Source organism: Cariama cristata, unplaced genomic scaffold, assembly GCF_000690535.1.
Source record: "Cariama cristata isolate BGI_N322 unplaced genomic scaffold, ASM69053v1 scaffold21432, whole genome shotgun sequence".
NCBI lineage: Eukaryota > Metazoa > Chordata > Aves > Cariamiformes > Cariamidae > Cariama > Cariama cristata.
This window is the reverse complement of record NW_009605824.1, coordinates 5,735-25,688: the sequence shown is the minus strand read 5'-3', so window position 1 is coordinate 25,688 and position 19,954 is coordinate 5,735. Positions and strand designations below refer to the sequence as shown.

At 36.3% G+C, this 19,954-nt stretch overlaps 1 protein-coding gene across 1 annotated transcript in view; it reads left to right on the top strand.

Annotated features, from left to right (window-relative positions):
* Positions 1-1,559: 1,559 nt before the first annotated feature.
* The window catches only part of WDR48 (WD repeat domain 48), a gene marked incomplete at its 5' end in the record, with an annotated part of 18,439 nt that continues 44 nt past the window's right edge, over positions 1,560-19,954 (top strand). Inside the window, 18 exons of the mRNA XM_009696149.1 lie at positions 1,560-1,700; positions 2,024-2,102; positions 2,382-2,464; positions 2,579-2,708; positions 5,992-6,080; positions 6,994-7,095; positions 7,466-7,690; positions 9,108-9,182; positions 9,530-9,632; positions 9,946-10,043; positions 12,332-12,439; positions 12,843-12,939; positions 13,469-13,564; positions 15,736-15,841; positions 17,315-17,402; positions 17,980-18,056; positions 19,107-19,299; positions 19,915-19,954. The exon at positions 19,915-19,954 is cut by the window's right edge and continues 44 nt beyond it. Of these exons, the coding sequence (XP_009694451.1) occupies positions 1,560-1,700; positions 2,024-2,102; positions 2,382-2,464; positions 2,579-2,708; positions 5,992-6,080; positions 6,994-7,095; positions 7,466-7,690; positions 9,108-9,182; positions 9,530-9,632; positions 9,946-10,043; positions 12,332-12,439; positions 12,843-12,939; positions 13,469-13,564; positions 15,736-15,841; positions 17,315-17,402; positions 17,980-18,056; positions 19,107-19,299; positions 19,915-19,954 (1,930 nt within the window). The remainder of the gene's footprint in view (positions 1,701-2,023; positions 2,103-2,381; positions 2,465-2,578; positions 2,709-5,991; positions 6,081-6,993; positions 7,096-7,465; positions 7,691-9,107; positions 9,183-9,529; positions 9,633-9,945; positions 10,044-12,331; positions 12,440-12,842; positions 12,940-13,468; positions 13,565-15,735; positions 15,842-17,314; positions 17,403-17,979; positions 18,057-19,106; positions 19,300-19,914) is intronic.

Genomic DNA, 19,954 nt, shown 5'->3' with positions numbered 1-19,954 from the left:
GTGGGCAGATTGGATTATAGCAAGCCTAAAGTTTTGCCGTGTTGTTCTGATTATATTTTACAGAATCTGGGAAGAGGCATAGCTGGCAGCTTCCCCTCTTTTTCTCTAAGTGTGAGGTCTTTTCTCATAGTAATGCATAAACCCTATGTAAACCCTATGATCCGGAGAGATGTGCGTTGTAATTGTGTTTAATGAACAGCGATAATGGAGAGTGCTGTAGCCTTTGTAGTATGTCTCCTTAAATCTTCTTTTAGTGTTTATGAACAAAGCAATGAATCATAGAATCGTTTAAGTTGGAAAGGACCTGTAAGATCATCAAGTCCAACTGTTAACCTACCACTGCCAAGTCCACCACTAAACCCTGTCCCTAAGCACCACATCTACACGTCTTTTAAATACCTCCAGGGATGGTGACTCTACCACTTCCCTGGGAAGCCTGTTCCAATGCCTGACAACCCTTTCAGTGAAGAAATTCTTCCTAATGTCCAATCTAAACCTCCCCTGGCACAACTTGAGGCCATTTCCTCTCATCCTATCGCTTCTTACTTCAGAGAGGAGACCAACCCTCATCTGGCTACAATCTCCTTTCAGGTCATTGTAGAGAGCGATCAGGTCTCCCCTCAGCCTCCTCTTCTCCAGACTAAACCCCCCCAGCTCCCTCAGCCACTCCCCATCAGACTTGTGCTCCAGACCCTTCACTACCTTCGTTGCCATTCTCTGGACTCGCTCCAGCACCTCAAGGTCTTTCTTGTAGTGACGAGCCCAAAACTGAACACAGTACTTTAGATGCAGCCTGACCAGTGCCACGTATAGGGGGATGATCACTGCCCTGGTTCTTCTTGTAGATGGGCATCACATTTGCTAATTTCCAGTCAACTGGGACTCCCTGGTTAGCCAGAACTGCTGATGAAATAGCCTATAATAATTTATCTGAAATTTGACAGTACTGTCAAATACAGAAGGAAAGAAACTAAAGAAATAATTTATCTGAAAGAGCAGTAAGTACTTGTGCTTCTTATTATATTAGAAAGTAGATCGTTTTTGAAAAATTGGTTTCAAAATAATAGTGACACCTGAAATAGCTAGCATTTGTATCTGCAGTCTTTCAATGCTTTGTAATCCTTAGTGACTATATCCTCTCACTTATGAGTCTGGGAAATGCTGTCATCCCAGCTATAGAAACTATGAATCTTACTTAGGAATTGAGACACAAACTCAGTGTGTTGTCTAAGAACACCCAGAATATCTGCACAGGACAGGGAATTGAACTCAGGATTCTCTGGGTCTAAGCTTGAGTTCTAACCATTAAATAATCCTTTGGGCTCCAGTTCTGGCACTGCTGATATCTTCTCTATGATTCTTCCCCATTTTCAAGGCCGGGGTGGGGTGGGGAATGACTGGGGTGGTGGTAACTCTCAAACTGACAGGCTTATTTAATGCATGTAAAACTCTTAATATTTTCTACACAAGAACCTCACAAAGGTGAAATTAGATGTTAGGATTTTATGGCCATGTCAGTATCTTAATACCATAATTGGATTTGTGTCAATGTATTTTAGGTTTCCTATGTGATTAGAGATGAAGTGGAGAAGTATAACCGAAATGGAGTAAACGCACTTCAGCTGGATCCAGCATTAAATAGACTTTTCACAGCAGGCCGAGACTCTATTATAAGGATATGGAGTGTCAATCAGCACAAGGTAAGTCATGAGAGGATTCCCATGTCTAAACCTACTTTTTTCCAAGTTATCATGCTCGTAAGCTGCCTATAGGTGTACATCTTTTTGACAGCTGCCAATTATTATGATAGGAAAAATCATTTTGATATTACTCATAGTACGATATCTTACATAGCTGTATGGTTCTTTCACAAAAAGGTTCTGGAATAGTAACTTCAAGCACCTCTGCATTAGGCAGCTTTTGATCCATTTGAAGGTTGAAGAAAATACCACAACAGGGTCTGATAGTCACAATCTTTTCTGTTTGTGATGAGGTCTTACAAACTTTTTTTCTTAATTTGCAGCAAGACCCTTATATAGCATCTATGGAACATCACACAGATTGGGTAAATGATATTGTGCTCTGCTGCAATGGTAAAACATGTAAGTACTTAAATGTTTGAAAACTACAGTATTCGGAAATCGGTATAAAAGTATATTATCTGCTGCTTTAATTATTTTCCATCTTTTTTAACATGTAAAATTAACTTGTGATGTGTATTGCAAATTTGATAAATAGCATAAACAGATGTTTTAATGAAAATTTAAATGTGTATATAAATGATTCTTTTAATCTATTTGAAAAGCAAATTAGAGTAGTACAAATATGCTCTAAATAATATATAAGCCATTAAAGTTTACTCTTTATTCTTTCCAATTTAGTGATATCTGCTTCTTCAGATACTACTGTTAAAGTGTGGAATGCACATAAGGGATTTTGCATGTCAACACTAAGGACGCATAAGGTGAAAAACATTACCTGTAAATACTGTATGTTATCACTGACAATCTTTTAAATATTAAGATGTAGACTTCAGATGGATAATATTGTTGATTCATGTTGTTATATTTTGTTGTAGGATTACGTGAAAGCCTTAGCATATGCAAAAGATAAAGAACTGGTAGCATCTGCCGGACTGGACAGACAGATATTCCTCTGGGATGTAAATACTCTAACAGCACTGACTGCCTCAAATAACACCGTAACAAGTAGGTACCTAGGGAGGGGAGGCAAATGCAATGCATTTTATTGAGTAGCATAATCTGTGAGATCAATGTAAAACTATACATACCTGTTTCTATGCATACATAAAAAATGTGCAGGAAATTTTAAGATGGTTTTAGTATGTAATCAGTCCATTTGTTGTGTTATGTAATAGCTGAAAATGTAGAGCAGCCCACAGTCATGGCATTTAGAATAGAGGACAGGTCTCTTTGAACATTTTCTGCTGAAATATAATGTACTGGTATTCTCTGAAACTTGATAGAGCTTTAGCTTGAGAAGCTTTTTGCTCCTCAGCTAACCCGTTATAGAAATTTTCCCTTAGGTTATTTGTCAGTGCATTTTCTATGTATTATAATTTGAGTTTGTTTTTTTTGTTTATATAGATGCTGCAAAAAAAATGCAGTTCAGCTCCTAAAGCAGGACTTGGTATGTTTATCAAATCTATCTGTCAGAAGAATAAAGTTACTAGATAAATTAGATTAAAAACCATGCAAAATAATACTAAGCACTAATTACATGTAAGGATAGCATACTAGTGAGATCTAACTCCCTAGATATTAGAAGGCAAGGGGAAACTGTCCATAGATTCTATTTATCAGGGTTAATCTTTAATGTCATCATCATCTTTTAGGAAGTGGTCTGTCCTGCTTCTCTGTCCCGATAAAGGCATTATAGTAAATTAAGAGATCTTTCCTCATAGAGCAATTCCAACACTGCTTTCTTAGAATAGCCAGGATAGAGCTGGTTAAGTTTCTCTTCTGGGAAGTACGATACCAGTCTTCAAATTCAGTTAGATTTGAAATCTGGATCATCAGCATCTTAGTTTGTATTGGCTATTTTACAATGTATTTTTTCATAAAGAGGTCTAGTTTGACCACAGCGTGTTTTGCTGCTTGTAGGTAGGTTGGGAAAATAGTGTTCAAAGTACCTGATCCATTTTGTTTTATACTTAGTGTTTGATACATGTGACAGTAGCAAAATCTCAGATGTATGCATTGGGAAAGAACATACCATCTTGCTACACTGCCACACTGGAATTTTATAATATAAGACTACTTGCTTCCTCATTCATAGGTTAGGAATGACTCAAGAAAAAGTTGCTAAACTAAAATATAGAATTGGCGCAACATACTTTTACGAAATTCAGGAATATGTGATTCTTGTGATTCTGTAAATAAGAGGCAGGCATATAGGTGTTTTGATGTGTTTTTTTGAATTGCTGTTTTGGCTAATTCTGAAAGGTGTGTTAATTTTATGGATTTGGTAACTTCTAAAGCCAAAGGTGCACCTGGTGGGCAGCACTGTCAGTTTGTTCTGTCTACAAGACTTCATAATTCGACTACAGCCTTATGCTGGCATGTCTGTGTAGCCTTCAGAAGAGGCTTGTAGTGAGCTGTATTGCACTGCAGAATAGTATTGGGGTGGCACATGACTGCACATAGCTAAAGAGATATACCTTATATTTCCCAGAAGTTTTCTTTCACTGAAAGTAGAATTATTTTTATCACCAAACTTTGCTGATAAATGTAAGTTATGCTATCTTCTGGTTGAACGGGGAGGTTTTGAAGGAAGAATTTATTTGCTGGCTCACAGGAAGACTCAGTTGTGGGGAGAAAAAATAAAAAGTTTTCTTGAACACCGCAACAGTGATACTGAACCTAAATGATTCAAGTGAATCATAAATGGGAGATGGGGAGTATTGAGGAGCTGATACTTGTTTTGAGCCCAAGATCAAATGGAAGTGGAGACATTACCTCTAAGATGACAGAAATAAATTTGCATTTCTAGAGTTAGAACAGTAGTTAGAACAGTAATGCTTTATAAGGGGGAGGAAAGGGAAGCGGAGGAGTTATTTTTCTTTCTTTCTAATGCTCCCAACTAGCAGTGTATCTGTTGGGAAGAACACGGTATATGTCCTTAAAGAAGCTCATTTTCCTCTGTCCTTTCAAACAATATTGATTTTTTCAGAGTGCAAATGAAGATTGTTCTTGTGCCTTATTTCCTATCTGATTACAGGGAAGCAATGTTCACAAGCCAGCATTAAAAGGAAGCCTATTTTTAAAGAGACTCTCAGTCAGCATAGACATAATTTAAATTAAGTGGAGAGATTTTTCTTTTGAGAGGAAGTCCCTTCCAGAAGAGGGTGGAGTCGAGCTTTGCTTTTGTTCTGGCATAAATTTTGCTTCTCTATACTTAAGATTCTCTTTTCTGTTCCTAATGACCAGCTTGTCATTAATCTGTACATTATCCTTTTGTAAATTATTATGATTGTTGAACAGGGTGCTAACCTTTAAGAGTTTTCAGTTCTGCTTTTTGGCTTCAACTATTCTCTGGGGACACTGGAAGACTACCACTTTATTTTGGCTACAAACAATAGATTTCATTTGAAAGTTTACATCTGGATAGCCATAGCTAGTGGTTAAGAGGACCCTGAAATAAAGCTGCATAATTCTCCACTGTGACAAAATGTTTATGATATTGGGTCACAAATACTGTGTTAGAAACTTATTTCCATAATATACATAAATTATTACATAAAATTTCACATTTTTGCTGGCAATACAGTTTGTTGCTATTCTCAGCCTTTTTGGCATACTGGTCGTATGGTTTTGAGGCTTGATGAGATTCTGATGGTACTCTCTGAATAGATGATTTTCATGTGCTGTGAACATACTTTTCCTGGTTGAGGGCTTGGTACTTAAATCTGTCCAAAAGTAGATCAGGCTAGATGGTACAGAATTCCTCAACTCTGGTGGTAGTTGTAATGCTAAAGTGTTGCCATATGGTTTTCAGAAACACAGAGGTAGCATCCATGCTCAAGTAACACATTTCAACACTGCAATGTAACTTCAGTAATGCATCTCTGCTGAACTAAGAGAGGAGCTTTTAATATATAATGTAGAATTTTACTGCTCCTTGGCTTGGAAAAAAAATCTTTGCACTTAAATCCAAATGCTAGGTATTATAAGATCACACAGAAGTATCATTCTCTAATAACATAATTCAGAAGAGCAAGAGTATTTTGATGGTCCTGGCACTGAATTGTGGTGCGAAAAAGGCACCAGGATTGTAATGACCATAAGTCTGAGGGGTTACTTTGTTTTTAAGCAGCAGTAGATTAAGAATTGAGATGGACTTTCCCTATCAGTATGCTGTCTATAGTCTTTTTTTTTTAACTAACTCAATATAATACTGGTTTTGAGTGAATAAGTATGTTTTTCAAATAACAGAATTAAAATCGAAAATCTAAATTTTATTTTGAAATAGCTTCTTCCCTGAGTGGGAACAAAGACTCTATCTACAGCCTTGCAATGAATCAAATGGGAACAGTTATTGTATCAGGGTCCACTGAAAAGGTAAGCAAAAATCTGGTAAGGCTTATTCCACTTCGGTTCAAAGATTAGTATAAAGAGAAAATTTTATTAGTTTTCAATGTCATGTCTGTAGCACCTTTTATGGTTTTAATAGTGAGGGTAGACACTTTTTTTTAAGTGGGACTGTAAGTGTAAGATACAAATACCTGCCTCAATCTGAAGATGCCTATATGTCTGTATAGCTTTGATACACAGAAGAGACAATTGGATCGTCTTGTGTAACCCTCTCTCTGTCAGAGATCATTACATTTCACCACAAAAGCTCTGATTTTTCGGGGGGCACATTACTCAGATGATTATAAGAACTGAAGCAGTTGCCACAGGTAAGAAATAAGTGGTGCCAGCAATTTGTAAGACCCCTACAAGAGGTGGGAAATTATGTGAGCTAACAAAGCTCAAGTGTTCCCAAGAGACAGCCCATGCTCTTTATTGTAGAGAAAGGTGAAATGCGCTAAAGTCCACTGCAAGTTGGTTTTTTATGTAATCTAACCCTGAGAGAATTTTATTTCCAAGTCAGTATAAAAATAAAAATAGGATACACCAGCAAAGCATCTGAGAGGATTCTCAGAATCTGTTGTTTGTTTGGTTGGTTTTTTTTTTACCCTTATTACACTATCCTCTTTCCGATCGCTTCCATTCTTTAATTTCTTAAGATGACAGAAAAAGCCAGAAAAAATTAAATTAAAATCAAGTGAAGAAAATCACATCTGATTACTGGAGATGCATAAGATGTAGTTATGTCTGTCTTGTTCTAATGAAGTATGTTTTTGGTAATGGATTACTGCATGTTCAGAATAAGGGTCATTTTATTTGGAAAGGCTTAGTTTTCTGTAGAGAAAATGCGTTGGTGGGAAGAATGATATTAATGCCAGTTATCCAATGTTTATTTACATAGGTTCTAAGGGTGTGGGATCCAAGAACTTGTGCAAAACTAATGAAACTCAAAGGGCACACAGACAATGTAAAAGCTTTGTTGTTGAACAGAGATGGCACCCAGGTATGTGCTTTAACTTGAGACAAAGATATTTTACAGAATGCAGAAATGTCATTTGTCTTTTTCGATGTAATTATTTTATGTCATAGATACAGCAGGTAGCTTAACAAGTATTTTACAGATATGTAGTGATTAAGGGAGGGAGGCTGGTGGATGAAAAGCTCTGTTTTCTTACAGGTCCATCTAGGTATGGAGGGGATAGTTTACATAAAATGTCTGGAAATTGTGACTAGAGTTGTTAACTGCCAGTCTTTATTTAGCACCGTCTTAATGGAAAAATATAAACATAAGAATTATGAAAGCTCTTAATGGAAAAAATTATTTTTAAAGGCTTAAATACCTACTTGATTTAAGTATGATGGTTGTTGCTCAGTGTCTTTCAGGCAGCTCTGATGGAACTATCCGCCTGTGGTCCCTTGGGCAGCAGAGATGTATAGCCACATATCGAGTCCATGATGAAGGTGTTTGGGCTCTGCAGGTCAATGAAGCCTTCACTCACGTTTATTCAGGAGGAAGAGACAGGAAAATTTATTGTACAGATTTACGAAATCCTGATATCCGTGTGCTTATCTGTGAAGAAAAGGCACCAGTTCTTAAGGTAATTGAGTTTAATTCGGAGAATCACAGAATGGTTGAGGTTGGAAGGGACCTCTGAAGGTCATCTGGTCCAGCCCTCCTGCTCAAGCAGCTACCTAGAGCTGGTTGCCCAGGACCATGTCCAGGTGACTTTTGAATATTTCCAAGAATGGAGACTGCGCAACCTCTCTGGGCAACCTGTACCAGTGCTAAGTCACCCTCACGATATAAAAGCATAATTGTATTGCACGTTGTCTAATGAAATAATGACTTGAGGTATAAGTTGATAGAAGAATGCATATTGGGTAACGAGTGTTTACTACACTACATCTTCAGTATATTGGCTTTGTCTCCTAAATTACATCTGAAACTTAATTGTCTGAAGAAGATTAAATGCCTGGCAGCTACTTAAAATATGCAAATTCTAATATTACTGAAATTGAATATGCTTCAAACATGAAAAGTTGTTTTTACCAGACTCTAGTACAGTTTTAAGAAACTAAGCCACAATTGCCAAGGTTTTAGACAAAAATGGATGTTTCTTAGCAACAATATATGTGCACAGGACTGTGTTAGAATATGTTGCATACTCATGAGAACCAGGAATAAAATTTATTGAAGGTTTTTTGAACACCTAAACATGATGTTTTCTTAACTGGAGAAAACTGCATGCACAAGTCTGAGTCTTTTGAAGAGACTGCTTTTTGGATGTGGGTTTTTTTTTGCTGTCTGTAGCTCTGGATGACATGACCTTTAAACATATAGATATATAAGGAGGGTGCAATTGAAATAGATACCAGTATATAAGCAGTCTGGCTTTCCTTGTAAGTGAACTCTGGCTTAGTATGTTCAGATAAAATCCTGGATATATTAATGTAGTATTGAAAAACTCAGAATCTGAGAGATTTCAGGTAAAAATTGAAAATGAAAACTATGGTCAGCTGTACAAAGATCAGAAGGGTTCTCTAATATGTTAGCTACAGTGATTCATTATTGTCCAAGAAACGTAACAGCAGAACCAAATGTATAAAGTTCTGCTTTTTAATTAGTACAGAACTTCTTACATTCTCTTTTTAACCACGTGAAGTATCTGAATGCAAAGTAATTCAGAAAATATTGTACTTGTCAAACTGTCCATTAGACAAGATTGCATCGTGCTAGAAGCAACTATAAATACTGGGTGTTTAGATACATTACATCTGCTATTGTCTATGTCCAGAATTTATTTGTTGAATATTTGAAACAATTTCTCTGGAGTTTCAAAAATTGCAGCTTAGTTATTTTTCATTTAAACTTTACATTTCTTTAGTAAACTGAAAGTAGTGCTGTTTCTGAGATACATCCAAGTATGGGAACAGGTCTACCCAGAGCAAATGTTAATTGAACAAAGGAAAATTAAGTTAAGCATGCCTGAAAGTATCTGTGGTTTCGTTATTTAGATGGAACTTGATAGATCAGCTGATCCTCCTCCAGCGCTTTGGGTTGCAACAACTAAATCCTCTGTGAATAAATGGGTAAGTGATATATTTTACACACTGTGAATTCAATTAAGTAGTGATGGGATTTGCAGTCTTGGTTTGGGAACTATTGGACTGGTGCTTGCAATTTGACTGTGACTTGCTATGATCTGTAAGCTTTCTTTAAAAAAATCGTAAAATGCTAATATTGAAATTGATCAAAAGACATTAAGCTTTGAATTACCTCCTTTGCTATCTATTTATGCTGCTTTTAGAAATAAATTACCTCACTCGGAACTGGACGGTTAACATCTAAATAGAAGTGTGAACTGGCAGTTGTTACTCACAGATAAAAGCAGAGTTTATAAATTATTATGAATGTGTCATTTTGTTTCTGTCTTTAGACTCTGAAGGGAATTCATAATTTTAGAGCATCTGGAGATTATGATAATGATTGTACCAATCCTATACCACCCCTGTGTACACAGCCTGACCAAGTTATAAAAGGTAAACAGCTGTTTTCCAGAGTACCTTATAAAATCTTTTATCATTAGCAGAAACGGTAGATCTTTAAGACTGGCTCAAGTTTTTAGGTACTTGATAACTATGATTTCAACCAAAACAAAGACAATGTGGTTGTTATCTGTCTAGAGTTAGTTACAGTTAAAGTAGTGTTCAAACCTTGGCGATATCCAAATCTTACATAAAGTAGTGAAACCAATGAACAATCACACATGTTGTGTTATACACTTTAATTTTGTGTAATACTAGGAAAAAAAAGAAATCATTTTAGTGACCTTAATTCTTGTTTGTTTGATAGGTGGTGCTAGTATTATTCAGTGCCACATTCTTAACGACAAGAGACACATATTAACCAAAGACACAAATAATAATGTGGCATACTGGGATGTCTTGAAGGTAAGTATATCATTTCGGATTAAGCATTTACTGTTAGATGATTAATTACTTAGTACCTCTTTTTACGTATTTTTGGTTTTTTTAGTGTGTGAGATTCCTGTGGTAGAAAGTCATTTCTGTCCCAAGACATAATGCAAAGATTGCTTTTTGAAAGGGGAAGAGGCATTACTGAGCTTTTCAGCATCTTTGCCTGATGTGAGGCTGACATCTTCATTCACCTGAAATTCGGACCCTTGAGTTCTCTCCTGAAAATAGTAATGTTTGTTTTGATTGAGTTTTGTTTCAAAGAGGGCTCGTAGAGGCTCATGGGCATGTCTCCCAAAGCAGTATGGAATAGCATAAGAAAGCTTAGCCTGTGAAAGGCTGGTGAAGGGTCTGGAGCACAAGTCTGATGGGAAGCAGCTGAGGGAGCTGGGGTTGTTTAGCCTGGAGAAGAGAAGGCAGAGGGGAGACCTTATTGCTCTCTGCAATGACCTGAAAGGAGGGTGTAGCCAGGTGGGGATCGGTCTCTTCTCCCAAGTAAACCAGTGATATGAGGAGAGGAAGTGTCCGCAAGTTGCACTGGGGGAGGTTTAGATTGGATATTAGGAAAAATCTCTTCGCCGAAAGGGTTTTCAAGCACTGGAACAAGCTGCCCAGGGAAGCGGCGGAGTCCCCATCCCTGGAGGTATTTAAAAGATGTGTAGACGTGGTGCTTAGGGACAGGGTTTAGTGGTGGCCTTGGCAGTGCTAGGTTGATGATTGGACTCGATCTTAAGGGTCTTTTCCAACCTAAATGATTATATGATTCTAAGGGAAACCTGTGCTTCAGGTCCTGCTACAAACTCACAGATCCCAAGTGAGTGTGCTGACTAGTAGTCTGTGGATTATTCTGGGAGCGTGAACTCACCACATCCCTTGTTAGTTGGCAAGATAGGCAGGAAAGCAAGACTCAAAGGAAAGTCAGCAGAAGGAAGCATGACTTCCGCTAAGTGTTACTTGCTCCTGTGAGAAGGAAGAGACTTGGCATGGCATTTCTTTATCTTGCTTTACTTGATGCTTGGTCAGAGGAGAGGGAAAAGAGTGCAGAGAGAAAGGACTGGAATCCCAGATCAGTGAGATGGTCAGCAATTTCTTCTCTTGCAAAAACCTGTTTGAAATTCTAAAGCTTTTTTTTTTCCATCTTGAACTATGCAGTGCTCTAGCCAAGATTTAGTAATGAAGTAAAGTATGCTCAGCTAATTTACTGAGTTGCTGACTGAAGTAAGAAGGAAATTAAGTTGGAGAACGTAGATTTGTACTAAAAATGATCTAGATGACTTTTGTGGAAAAGTGAATAGTTTTTCTTTCTTTCAGTTTACAGTTGGAATATATTGCAAGTACAGTGTTAGATCTCAGGACCAAAGTCAAATGCTAATGTTAATTTGTACCTTCATTCAATTCTTTTTCTCTTTTATTAGTAAGAGTTTCAGAAGCATTTCTTAGATATGTTTAAATACATGTTTACCTTAAGAGATGGGCTTATTCACCAGGTCAAAGTTTCATCATATGTGTAGGAACACTGCAATCTAAAGCTGAGAATTTATTGAGGATGCTGGAATAAAAGGGAGGTTTTCTTACCTGTAGCTACACCCTTCAGTCTTTGCTTCTTGTAACTTTTCCTGGATTTTGAGGAAATAAGTCTTGCAAGGTTACAATCCTTGGAGTTTGCTTAAAGCACGTGTTTCAGGTTTGAGGATGACTCTGCAAGTAGATTACAAGAATTTGGATGTTAACAGACTTACTGGAGGAACTTTATCTGTTTTATTTTATAGTTCTAAACTAAAACAGGAAAAAAGAATCTGCACACAAATTCACTCACTGCTGTTCTTATTGCAGTGATTGAGCTGAATTTGTTGCTAGATTTGCAACAAATATTGGTGTTTGATGGAGAGTTGTACTGAAATATTGAAGCTGATGGGGAGAAGAATGACAGAGAATGCTAGAAGATAGCTATCTACTCAGTGATAGGGAAAATGTTGTTTGTTAATGTGAAGTAATACTTCCATGCCTTTCCCCTAGCTTGATGCCCCTACCTCAGAAACAAATAATAAATAAAAAATAAAAATTACTTACCACGTAAACTGTTGTTCAATTTTTTGAGAAAAATTCGAACCTTTAACTTGTGTGTTTCTGGACTACAGTATTCACAGAGAAATCATAAGTCATAGTCATTCCAAGTGTATATGAGAGTCAAGTAAAAGATGTGATGTGTTGATATGACTTAATACTCAGAACTTAAACACTTGTGTATTTCTTCTGGTGTACAGGCATGTAAAGTTGAAGACCTTGGGAAAGTAGATTTTGAAGAAGAAATTAAGAAAAGATTTAAAATGGTGTATGTGCCAAACTGGTTCTCAGTAGACTTGAAAACTGGGGTGAGATACAACTCCTTAATCTGTTGTTCTAATGTCTTAATTTGTATATTTTCATATACTGTTTGTTCACACAGGTTTTAGTGTGTTATAAATTTTGAAGAACCATCATCATTTATCTGATGGGTTAGATTTAATTTGAAGCAAACCTGCAAACTTTACCTCAGTTCTTGATAATCTGAATAACAGATTCTTACTGTTTTTTTTCTTTTCTCATGATATGGTCAGGTTAAATCCACCAATACTAACAATGAATTAATACAGTTTGGTAAACAAAGTGTGCTATCATGCATTTAGAAATTCTTTGGTCTGTATCCCCAGCTAAGTACGAACAAAATAAATTTCTAGGCTTGTTTAATACAAAACAACTATTTCATTCCTCTTCCTGGTGGTCTTTTTCCAACAGATGTTGACAATTACTTTAGATGAAAGTGACTGCTTTGCAGCCTGGGTTTCAGCAAAGGATGCTGGATTTAGCAGTCCAGATGGTTCTGATCCGAAATGTAAGTTTTAACTAATATTAGTGTTTCATTGAGACAAAAAAGCATAACCAATTCCAATATTTATGTTTCAAAGTATTCCGGTGCCACCTGTGTCAGTAGCTGGATGGATTTTAGGGCTTACTTTGAGACTATACTCTGTGGAGAATTCTCCAATGAGAATGTTTGCTTTTTTCTGAAATGTTTCAGTCATGTTCAGGTTTTCTATTTAACTTGATGTTAAACCTTCAAGAGGCAAAAGGGAAGAAGTAATATTCCTAAACTTGGAACTATTACCTAATCTAGAGAATGTTTATAGCATGTAAGTGATCCAACAGTAATGATTCTAAAACTAGCTTTTTCTGAAAGATTGTAACATATAGCTCCGAGATTGTGATAAGCAGATTTCTGTGTCTGTGCCCAGAAATAGTTTATTTTGGGAACAGAACTACTCAAACTTTTGGGAAAGTTTTCAGCTGTGGATCAAATGTAGAATATTACAATGCCAACAGTTTTTGGGTAACTGAAGTTCTACCTTGCTATCTCTTGACAGTAAATCTTGGAGGGCTTCTCCTACAGGCGCTTTTGGAGTATTGGCCTAGGACACATATCAATCCAATGGATGAAGAAGAAAACGAAATAAATCATGGTTAGTATTTTAATATTTTCCTTTTTTATGATTTGTTCAGACATTCTGTTTGTTTATATTTCTTTTTCTTTAACAGATACAACTTGACTTGCTGTCTTATACCTGTCTCTGTATGCATTATAGACTAATGGGTTTTTTTAATGCTTTTAAATTTGCTTTACGCCAGAATTTGCTGAGTAACTTTCTTCTTCAGAAAGTATCAGCAAAAATCTTAAGAACTCTGTTCCATAAAGAAGTAGGTGAATAGATGATTCTGAAGTTACAAAAACATGATGCCTTGATGAAAAACAATTACTGGCAAAACTAAGGATTGACTTGGAAAAGAAACAGCCCAGAAAATGACAGCAAAGAGCAATAGTTCCGTTATTCAACAATAGCCAGTATTCTCTTGACGTAATTCCACTTTGCTTCTAGGTATTACGAACAATATAAAATAAAAGAAAGGTTTGGAAGAAATATTTTCAATGGATATTAGAATAATACGTGGGGTAGGTCTGTACAAAACCACCTTAAAGAGTGGTGTTTTAAGGTAATAATGCTAAGTCTAGTCAGGCGTGAGATAAAAAGCACAGCTACGTAAAATGTAAGATAGTGGCTGAATTTGGCAGAATAAAAGAGACTGTAGAACTCCTAAGTTTGAAATGAATTCAATCCAGATCAGAGTTGATTGAAAAGTCTTCCTTGGGCAATTAAGAAATTACTTTCTACAGATAATGCAATTAAGAAAACTGTAAGTTCAGCAATATCTTGCCATTTTGTGACAAAGATTGTGCCAAGAGTTAGCTACTTTCTTCTTTCAAAAACGATCTCCATGGAGGGTTACAGCACTTGGCAGGCTTTTCTGGATAAAGTTGCTGATTCTCATACTTTTGTGTATTGGCAGTCTACAGCTTGAGAGCCAGACAGTGTATGAGAAGTATAACTCACAGGCTTTTGTATTGTTGGAACACTAACACTGCACTACTTATTTCTGTGAATAGTTGTGGATTAGTGGAACGTTTAGAATATTCACTACAGAATCAGTCTTCCTTTTCCCTTTCAAAAGTAGCAGTTAAGAAACTGACACTGAACAGTGACTTAAGAAGACAAAGCTTACCTGTTGGACACTGACATTTGTGTGAAGAGACAGGAACTTAAATATACGTACATATATGTTTGTATGTATGTGCAGTATTGTTCCTCTCAATTGTTAACAGAAGTGTTATGAAGAAATGTTTCAAACTGCAGGATTTTCCAATTGGTCTAACTTCAGTATCATATTCATCCCTTCTAATAGATTTTCTTTTTGGTTTCTTTGTTTGATACAATTTTTTACCTTTCTTTCACTACATTTGTTGCTGGTCAGAAAGGTAAGGAATTATTCATCTCATGAGACTATACCATTTAAATTTCTTATGTTGCTTGAATTCAATGTCATGTTCAAATACAGTAATTAAATGCTGCAGTGTAATCGAGATGATCTTTCTCAAGTGAAAGGAAGGCATCTAAATACTTCTGTGTTGTGTTTCAAGATATCTGACTGACTAGAAGCTGCACAGTTCAAGAGATGCATAAATAGTGCTGATTTTTTTTTAATCTTATCCTATCCATCTCATGTGGAATCAGGTTCTTCAGTCTTTGAAGACCATACTGCTATAACTAGCTAAAAATAAATTTAATTTAGAATGTGGTAACTTCAAGGAAATGTGCGTCTGAGCTTTACTAGTACACTATTTTGACGTCTGGCAAATCCCGGTAGAAGAGCAAAGCTAACATCCTTCAGAGTTCTGTACTGTCGGCATAGAGGGGAAAAATAGTCTTGTCCGAGCAGAATCTCTTTAGTTGATTTCTAATGAGTGTTGTTCAGTTTGACAGATCCTCAGAATTTTGTTAAGGAACTGGAGAAAATTAGCAATCAGGTTTTGGCTCATGAGCTGTATTTCCCTTTGAGAAAAGGCTTTTGAAATAGGCCTTCCACAAACCTGTATTGATATAGTCACTCTCTAGTGTTCCTTCTTATATACTTGCTATCTGTTGGAAATGGGGATTCTCTTGGGTTTTGTGAAGCTTATGATTTTGTTAATTTATGAAATACATTAGCTGTACGTGGAAAAGACACTTTTTGGTCTATGTATACCCAATTTTAAAGCCTAGTGCAATCTCATTGTTGTGTGGGGGGTTTTTTCCAACAGTGAATGGTGAGCAGGAGAACAGAGTCCAGAAAGGAAATGGATACTTTCAAGTGCCACCACATACACCAGTTATTTTTGGTGAGGCTGGAGGACGCACTTTGTTCAGGTATTAAAAACTCAAGGGTGTAAATTCAATGGCTAAACAGTTGCCCCCTCTGTGCAAAGCAGAAATGTTATCAAAATGTAATACAGTTCTGTTCTGTATGGTATATTCAAGACATACCCTTGACAGGCAAAATAAGCAGCTGTTAATGGTAATTTTGCATTGTCTAACTGAGTGTGTGTGTTTGAACATCAACGAGGTGAGGGGTTTTACAATAGTAAGAGTTATGTATTGTCCTTAGTTGTATGTCATAGCTTTGAGATCTTTTTGGGTGCTTTCTTCCTGCAAACCGATTAACTGAACTTTTGTTTTAGAATGAAATTGTGCTACTTTAGATTCTTGTAGAACTTCTCTTACGGGTCTGTTGTGCTGGTTTTTGAGCATTAATGACTCAGGAGATCCTACTCATGAGAGAGTTGGTTTCTGCTCCCAGAATTATAGTTGATGACCCATTAGAAGGTCCTCAGCTCTGGCAGGTAGGAGCACAGGTTCTGTATTGTAATGTGTATATACTGATTATCCTTCTATTTATTTTCATTCTACGTTGAAAAACCTAACTGTGACATATGATACATCAGAGAGAGCCTAGCAGTGCTGCAAAACAAATGCCAAGCTTTCAAATACTGTGAAGCATTTAATATTTACTGACGTAGTAGATTTTAAATTTGAGGGGTGGGGGATGTTTGATTTGTTGTTTTTGTTTCCAAGCCTGAATAGGCCCCAAAACTATGCGACTTTCAGTCCATGAATTGGTCAGGAAAACAGGGTAACCTTTTTCAGCTGTGAAAACTGGGTTTTTTTCTGCAGTGTCGATGTATTTATATTGTAGCTGGGGCTTAATATTTGCATCGATTCTTTACTGGTGGGTCTTAAGTCTTATACAGCTTGTTCTCAAGAGAGCACTGAAAAGACACATTGGAGGGAGAAAGCTGTGTATTGGATCTAAAAGGTGACTTGCAGGACTCTGACAAAATACTTAATTGGAATTTATAAAATTATATGTGGCTTTGTTTCGCCATTGTATGTGTGCATTTCTTAAAATTGGTTTTATTCTTTTCATTTGGTGAGGGCTTAGCAGACACTTTACATACAAAGCTTATTTTTCCCAAGCAGAAAAGAATTGCTTTATGCCAGGTGCCTTTCTCCTTCTCTTGACAGTTTTGTACTTAAACACACAAACATACGCAATTCACGAGCAAAGTAGTTTTTTTAATTTCGCTCGGCCATAGCCTATAGTCTCCTGAGATACTTCTCACTGTTTCTGCTCTAGGGATCTGATTTCTTCCTGCAGATACTTTTTCTGGTCTTTACAGAAAATATGTGATCACTTCCCCAGTAAGTTTGATGATGTGAAGGGCCAGCTAACGAAGTACAAGCTCCCTGTCCGTTAAAAGGGCAGATCCTCTCCTGAAAGCTTTTTAATGCATATTACCATAATTGTTTTAATTCACAAAGGTTATTTCTGTATGCCTTTAGGTTATTATGTCGGGATTCAGGTGGTGAAACTGAATCTATGCTTCTTAATGAAACTGTGCCACAATGGGTAATTGACATCACTGTGGATGTAAGTATCACACGTATAGATTTTGTTTTCTTATTGTGCCTTTTTTTTTTTAAAAGTAAACTACAAATGTTTTAATTTAAAATGTCACTTCAGATCCTGTACATTTTTACTTTGTTTGTATTTAAAATAAGTGGTCTCAAGGTCTGTATTCAAGACCCTTTGAGATTCATTATTTTTTGATGCGTCCAGTTAAGGTATTTTTTGCTCACTTTCTTTTGATAGAAAGTCTTAGAAAAAGAACTCAAAGCACTGTGCATAATTGGTATCCTTTTCAAGTGTGGAGCTCAGGAACAGAGAATACTCTTCATATTGCTACAGTCTTTTGATGCTATCTAATTTCCTTTGAAATAAATGATCATTTATATTCAAGAGCTAAACAATATGTGCATCATCTAAATTGAAACATCTCAGGAGTATGAGTAATTTGGAAGTTTGCTGTGGTGGTGATGTTAATTAAGAATCTCTCTTGGTTTTTTGATAATTAGGAGCTGAATATACTTTGCACACCAGCTGATAGAAATAGGAGCTGATAACAGTTCATCCTAAATTAACACTTTTCAAATTTGTTTCCTTCTAGAAAAATATGCCCAAATTCAATAAGATTCCCTTCTACCTCCAACCTCATTCATCATCAGGGGCAAAAACTCTAAAAAAGTAAGTAATGCATATTTGACTCTCAAAACTGCAGAAAGAGAATTGCAATCGCAAAAAAAAAAAAAATTTACCAGAGAATTGTATTGGGCTTGATAAAGTTGTAGAAGTTTCTAGTCATTTAAGCAGCATCATTCTGAAGCATTAAATTATATCAGAATATTTGAAAGAACTGTAGGTTTTTTTGGGGTTCAATGGGCAGTTGCTTAGGTTTATGCTAAGAAATGTCCAAGAACTAACTACTGAAATTAGGATTTCTGTCTTTTGTGGTATTTAATCAGACAACAGAGGAACTTATAGATTGTTACACTGTTCAGAACCACAGATTTATATTATGTTTCCTATTACTAATAGTGATGAATAATAGCTTTTTAAAAGTAAAAGGTAGAAAATCTGACAATAGGGAATGCAAGATAGTCTGCCTGTCGCAGCAGCTGTAACTGGGAGCTGTATACGTTAGAAATCAATGCAAGTCCTCGGATACGAAGTCAATGTCACAGATGGCATGCCTACCATTTATGTGCAACAATTTTCAGTATTTTCCACAAATGCCTAGTTCTTCTTTGAGTCTTACTGAATTATTCACATCAGAGACAATATGTGAAAGAGGAGCTTCATAGCCTTTTTCTGTACTTTGTGGAAAAAATGCTGTTGCTTGTTACTTCAGAAGCCCTTCTGTTAGTGTAGTAAGGTGAACAGCATATTCTGACTTACCTCTTTTATTATTCCATATCCTCTGTCCTTCTCTTACTAATGCCTTTTCTGTTGAAAGAATGAGGGTTGTGTACAATATTCTTCATCTAAGGTTTGATTTTCATTTGGTCTTTTGAGTATCTTGCCACTTTTCTGAGTCCCTTTTGCTATGTGAATCTTTGGATAAATAGCTGTTATGATAATGGTATTCTGGAGGATCCTGATAATTTACTATTAAATTTATAATATAAAGAGCTTATCTGTGTACTTGCATAGCTTGCTACAGATTAAGGTATTGTGAAGATAAGAAAGTAAGTTTCTCAGTTTTTTTTCCTGCCAAATTTCACTTACTTTACATAGAGACCGACTGTCAGCAAGTGATATGCTTCAGGTGAGAAAAGTGATGGAACACGTGTATGAGAAAATCATAAACTTGGATAATGAATCTCAGACAACTAGCTCTTCCAATAATGAAAAAGCAGGAGAACAAGAAAAAGAGGAGGACATTGCTGTGCTAGCAGAGGAGAAGATTGAACTTCTGTGCCAGGACCAGGTAAATTCCTTGGGTGTTATAGCCTGTGATCAAAACCAATGTCTAGCAATGAATTTGCTGTGAATTTCTCAACAGTGAGCTCGAAATATGCTATACATTATCTGTTACCTTTAAGTTAATGTTTTGACATCATGTTAACTTACTGCTGACACAAGTTCAGATAGCTGCGGATAGCCAGATCAAAGAATTTATATAGTATGTCTGTTTAGTTTTGGTCTGGCCAATAGCCTTTATAGGATTACTTACTCATACTCAAGAAATGGATGTAATACAATTCCATAGAGTTCCATTTTAGCATTTTTGGAATGTTTTGAATTCTACATTTCTGGCAGAGTTTAAAATTTGTCCAAAATCATGAATAGTGTAGTACGTGTAATAAGTGCATGAAGATTCAATATTGAGGAGGTGGTTGTAATATGTAGCTATATGTTACATTCCTAAAGTCTTTTAGTAATGCATCAGGTTTACTTGCTAGTTGAAAAATCTGAGCCTTTGCACGGTTCACCTTTAATGCCAGTTCACCCATAGGATCGTTTTGCCAAACCAGTGTTTTCTCTTTAAATTTCCAACAATCTATCAGATTGGTGGAATAAAAGATGAATTTTTACTCTTTAGGTTTTGGATCCGAATATGGACCTTCGAACTGTAAAGCACT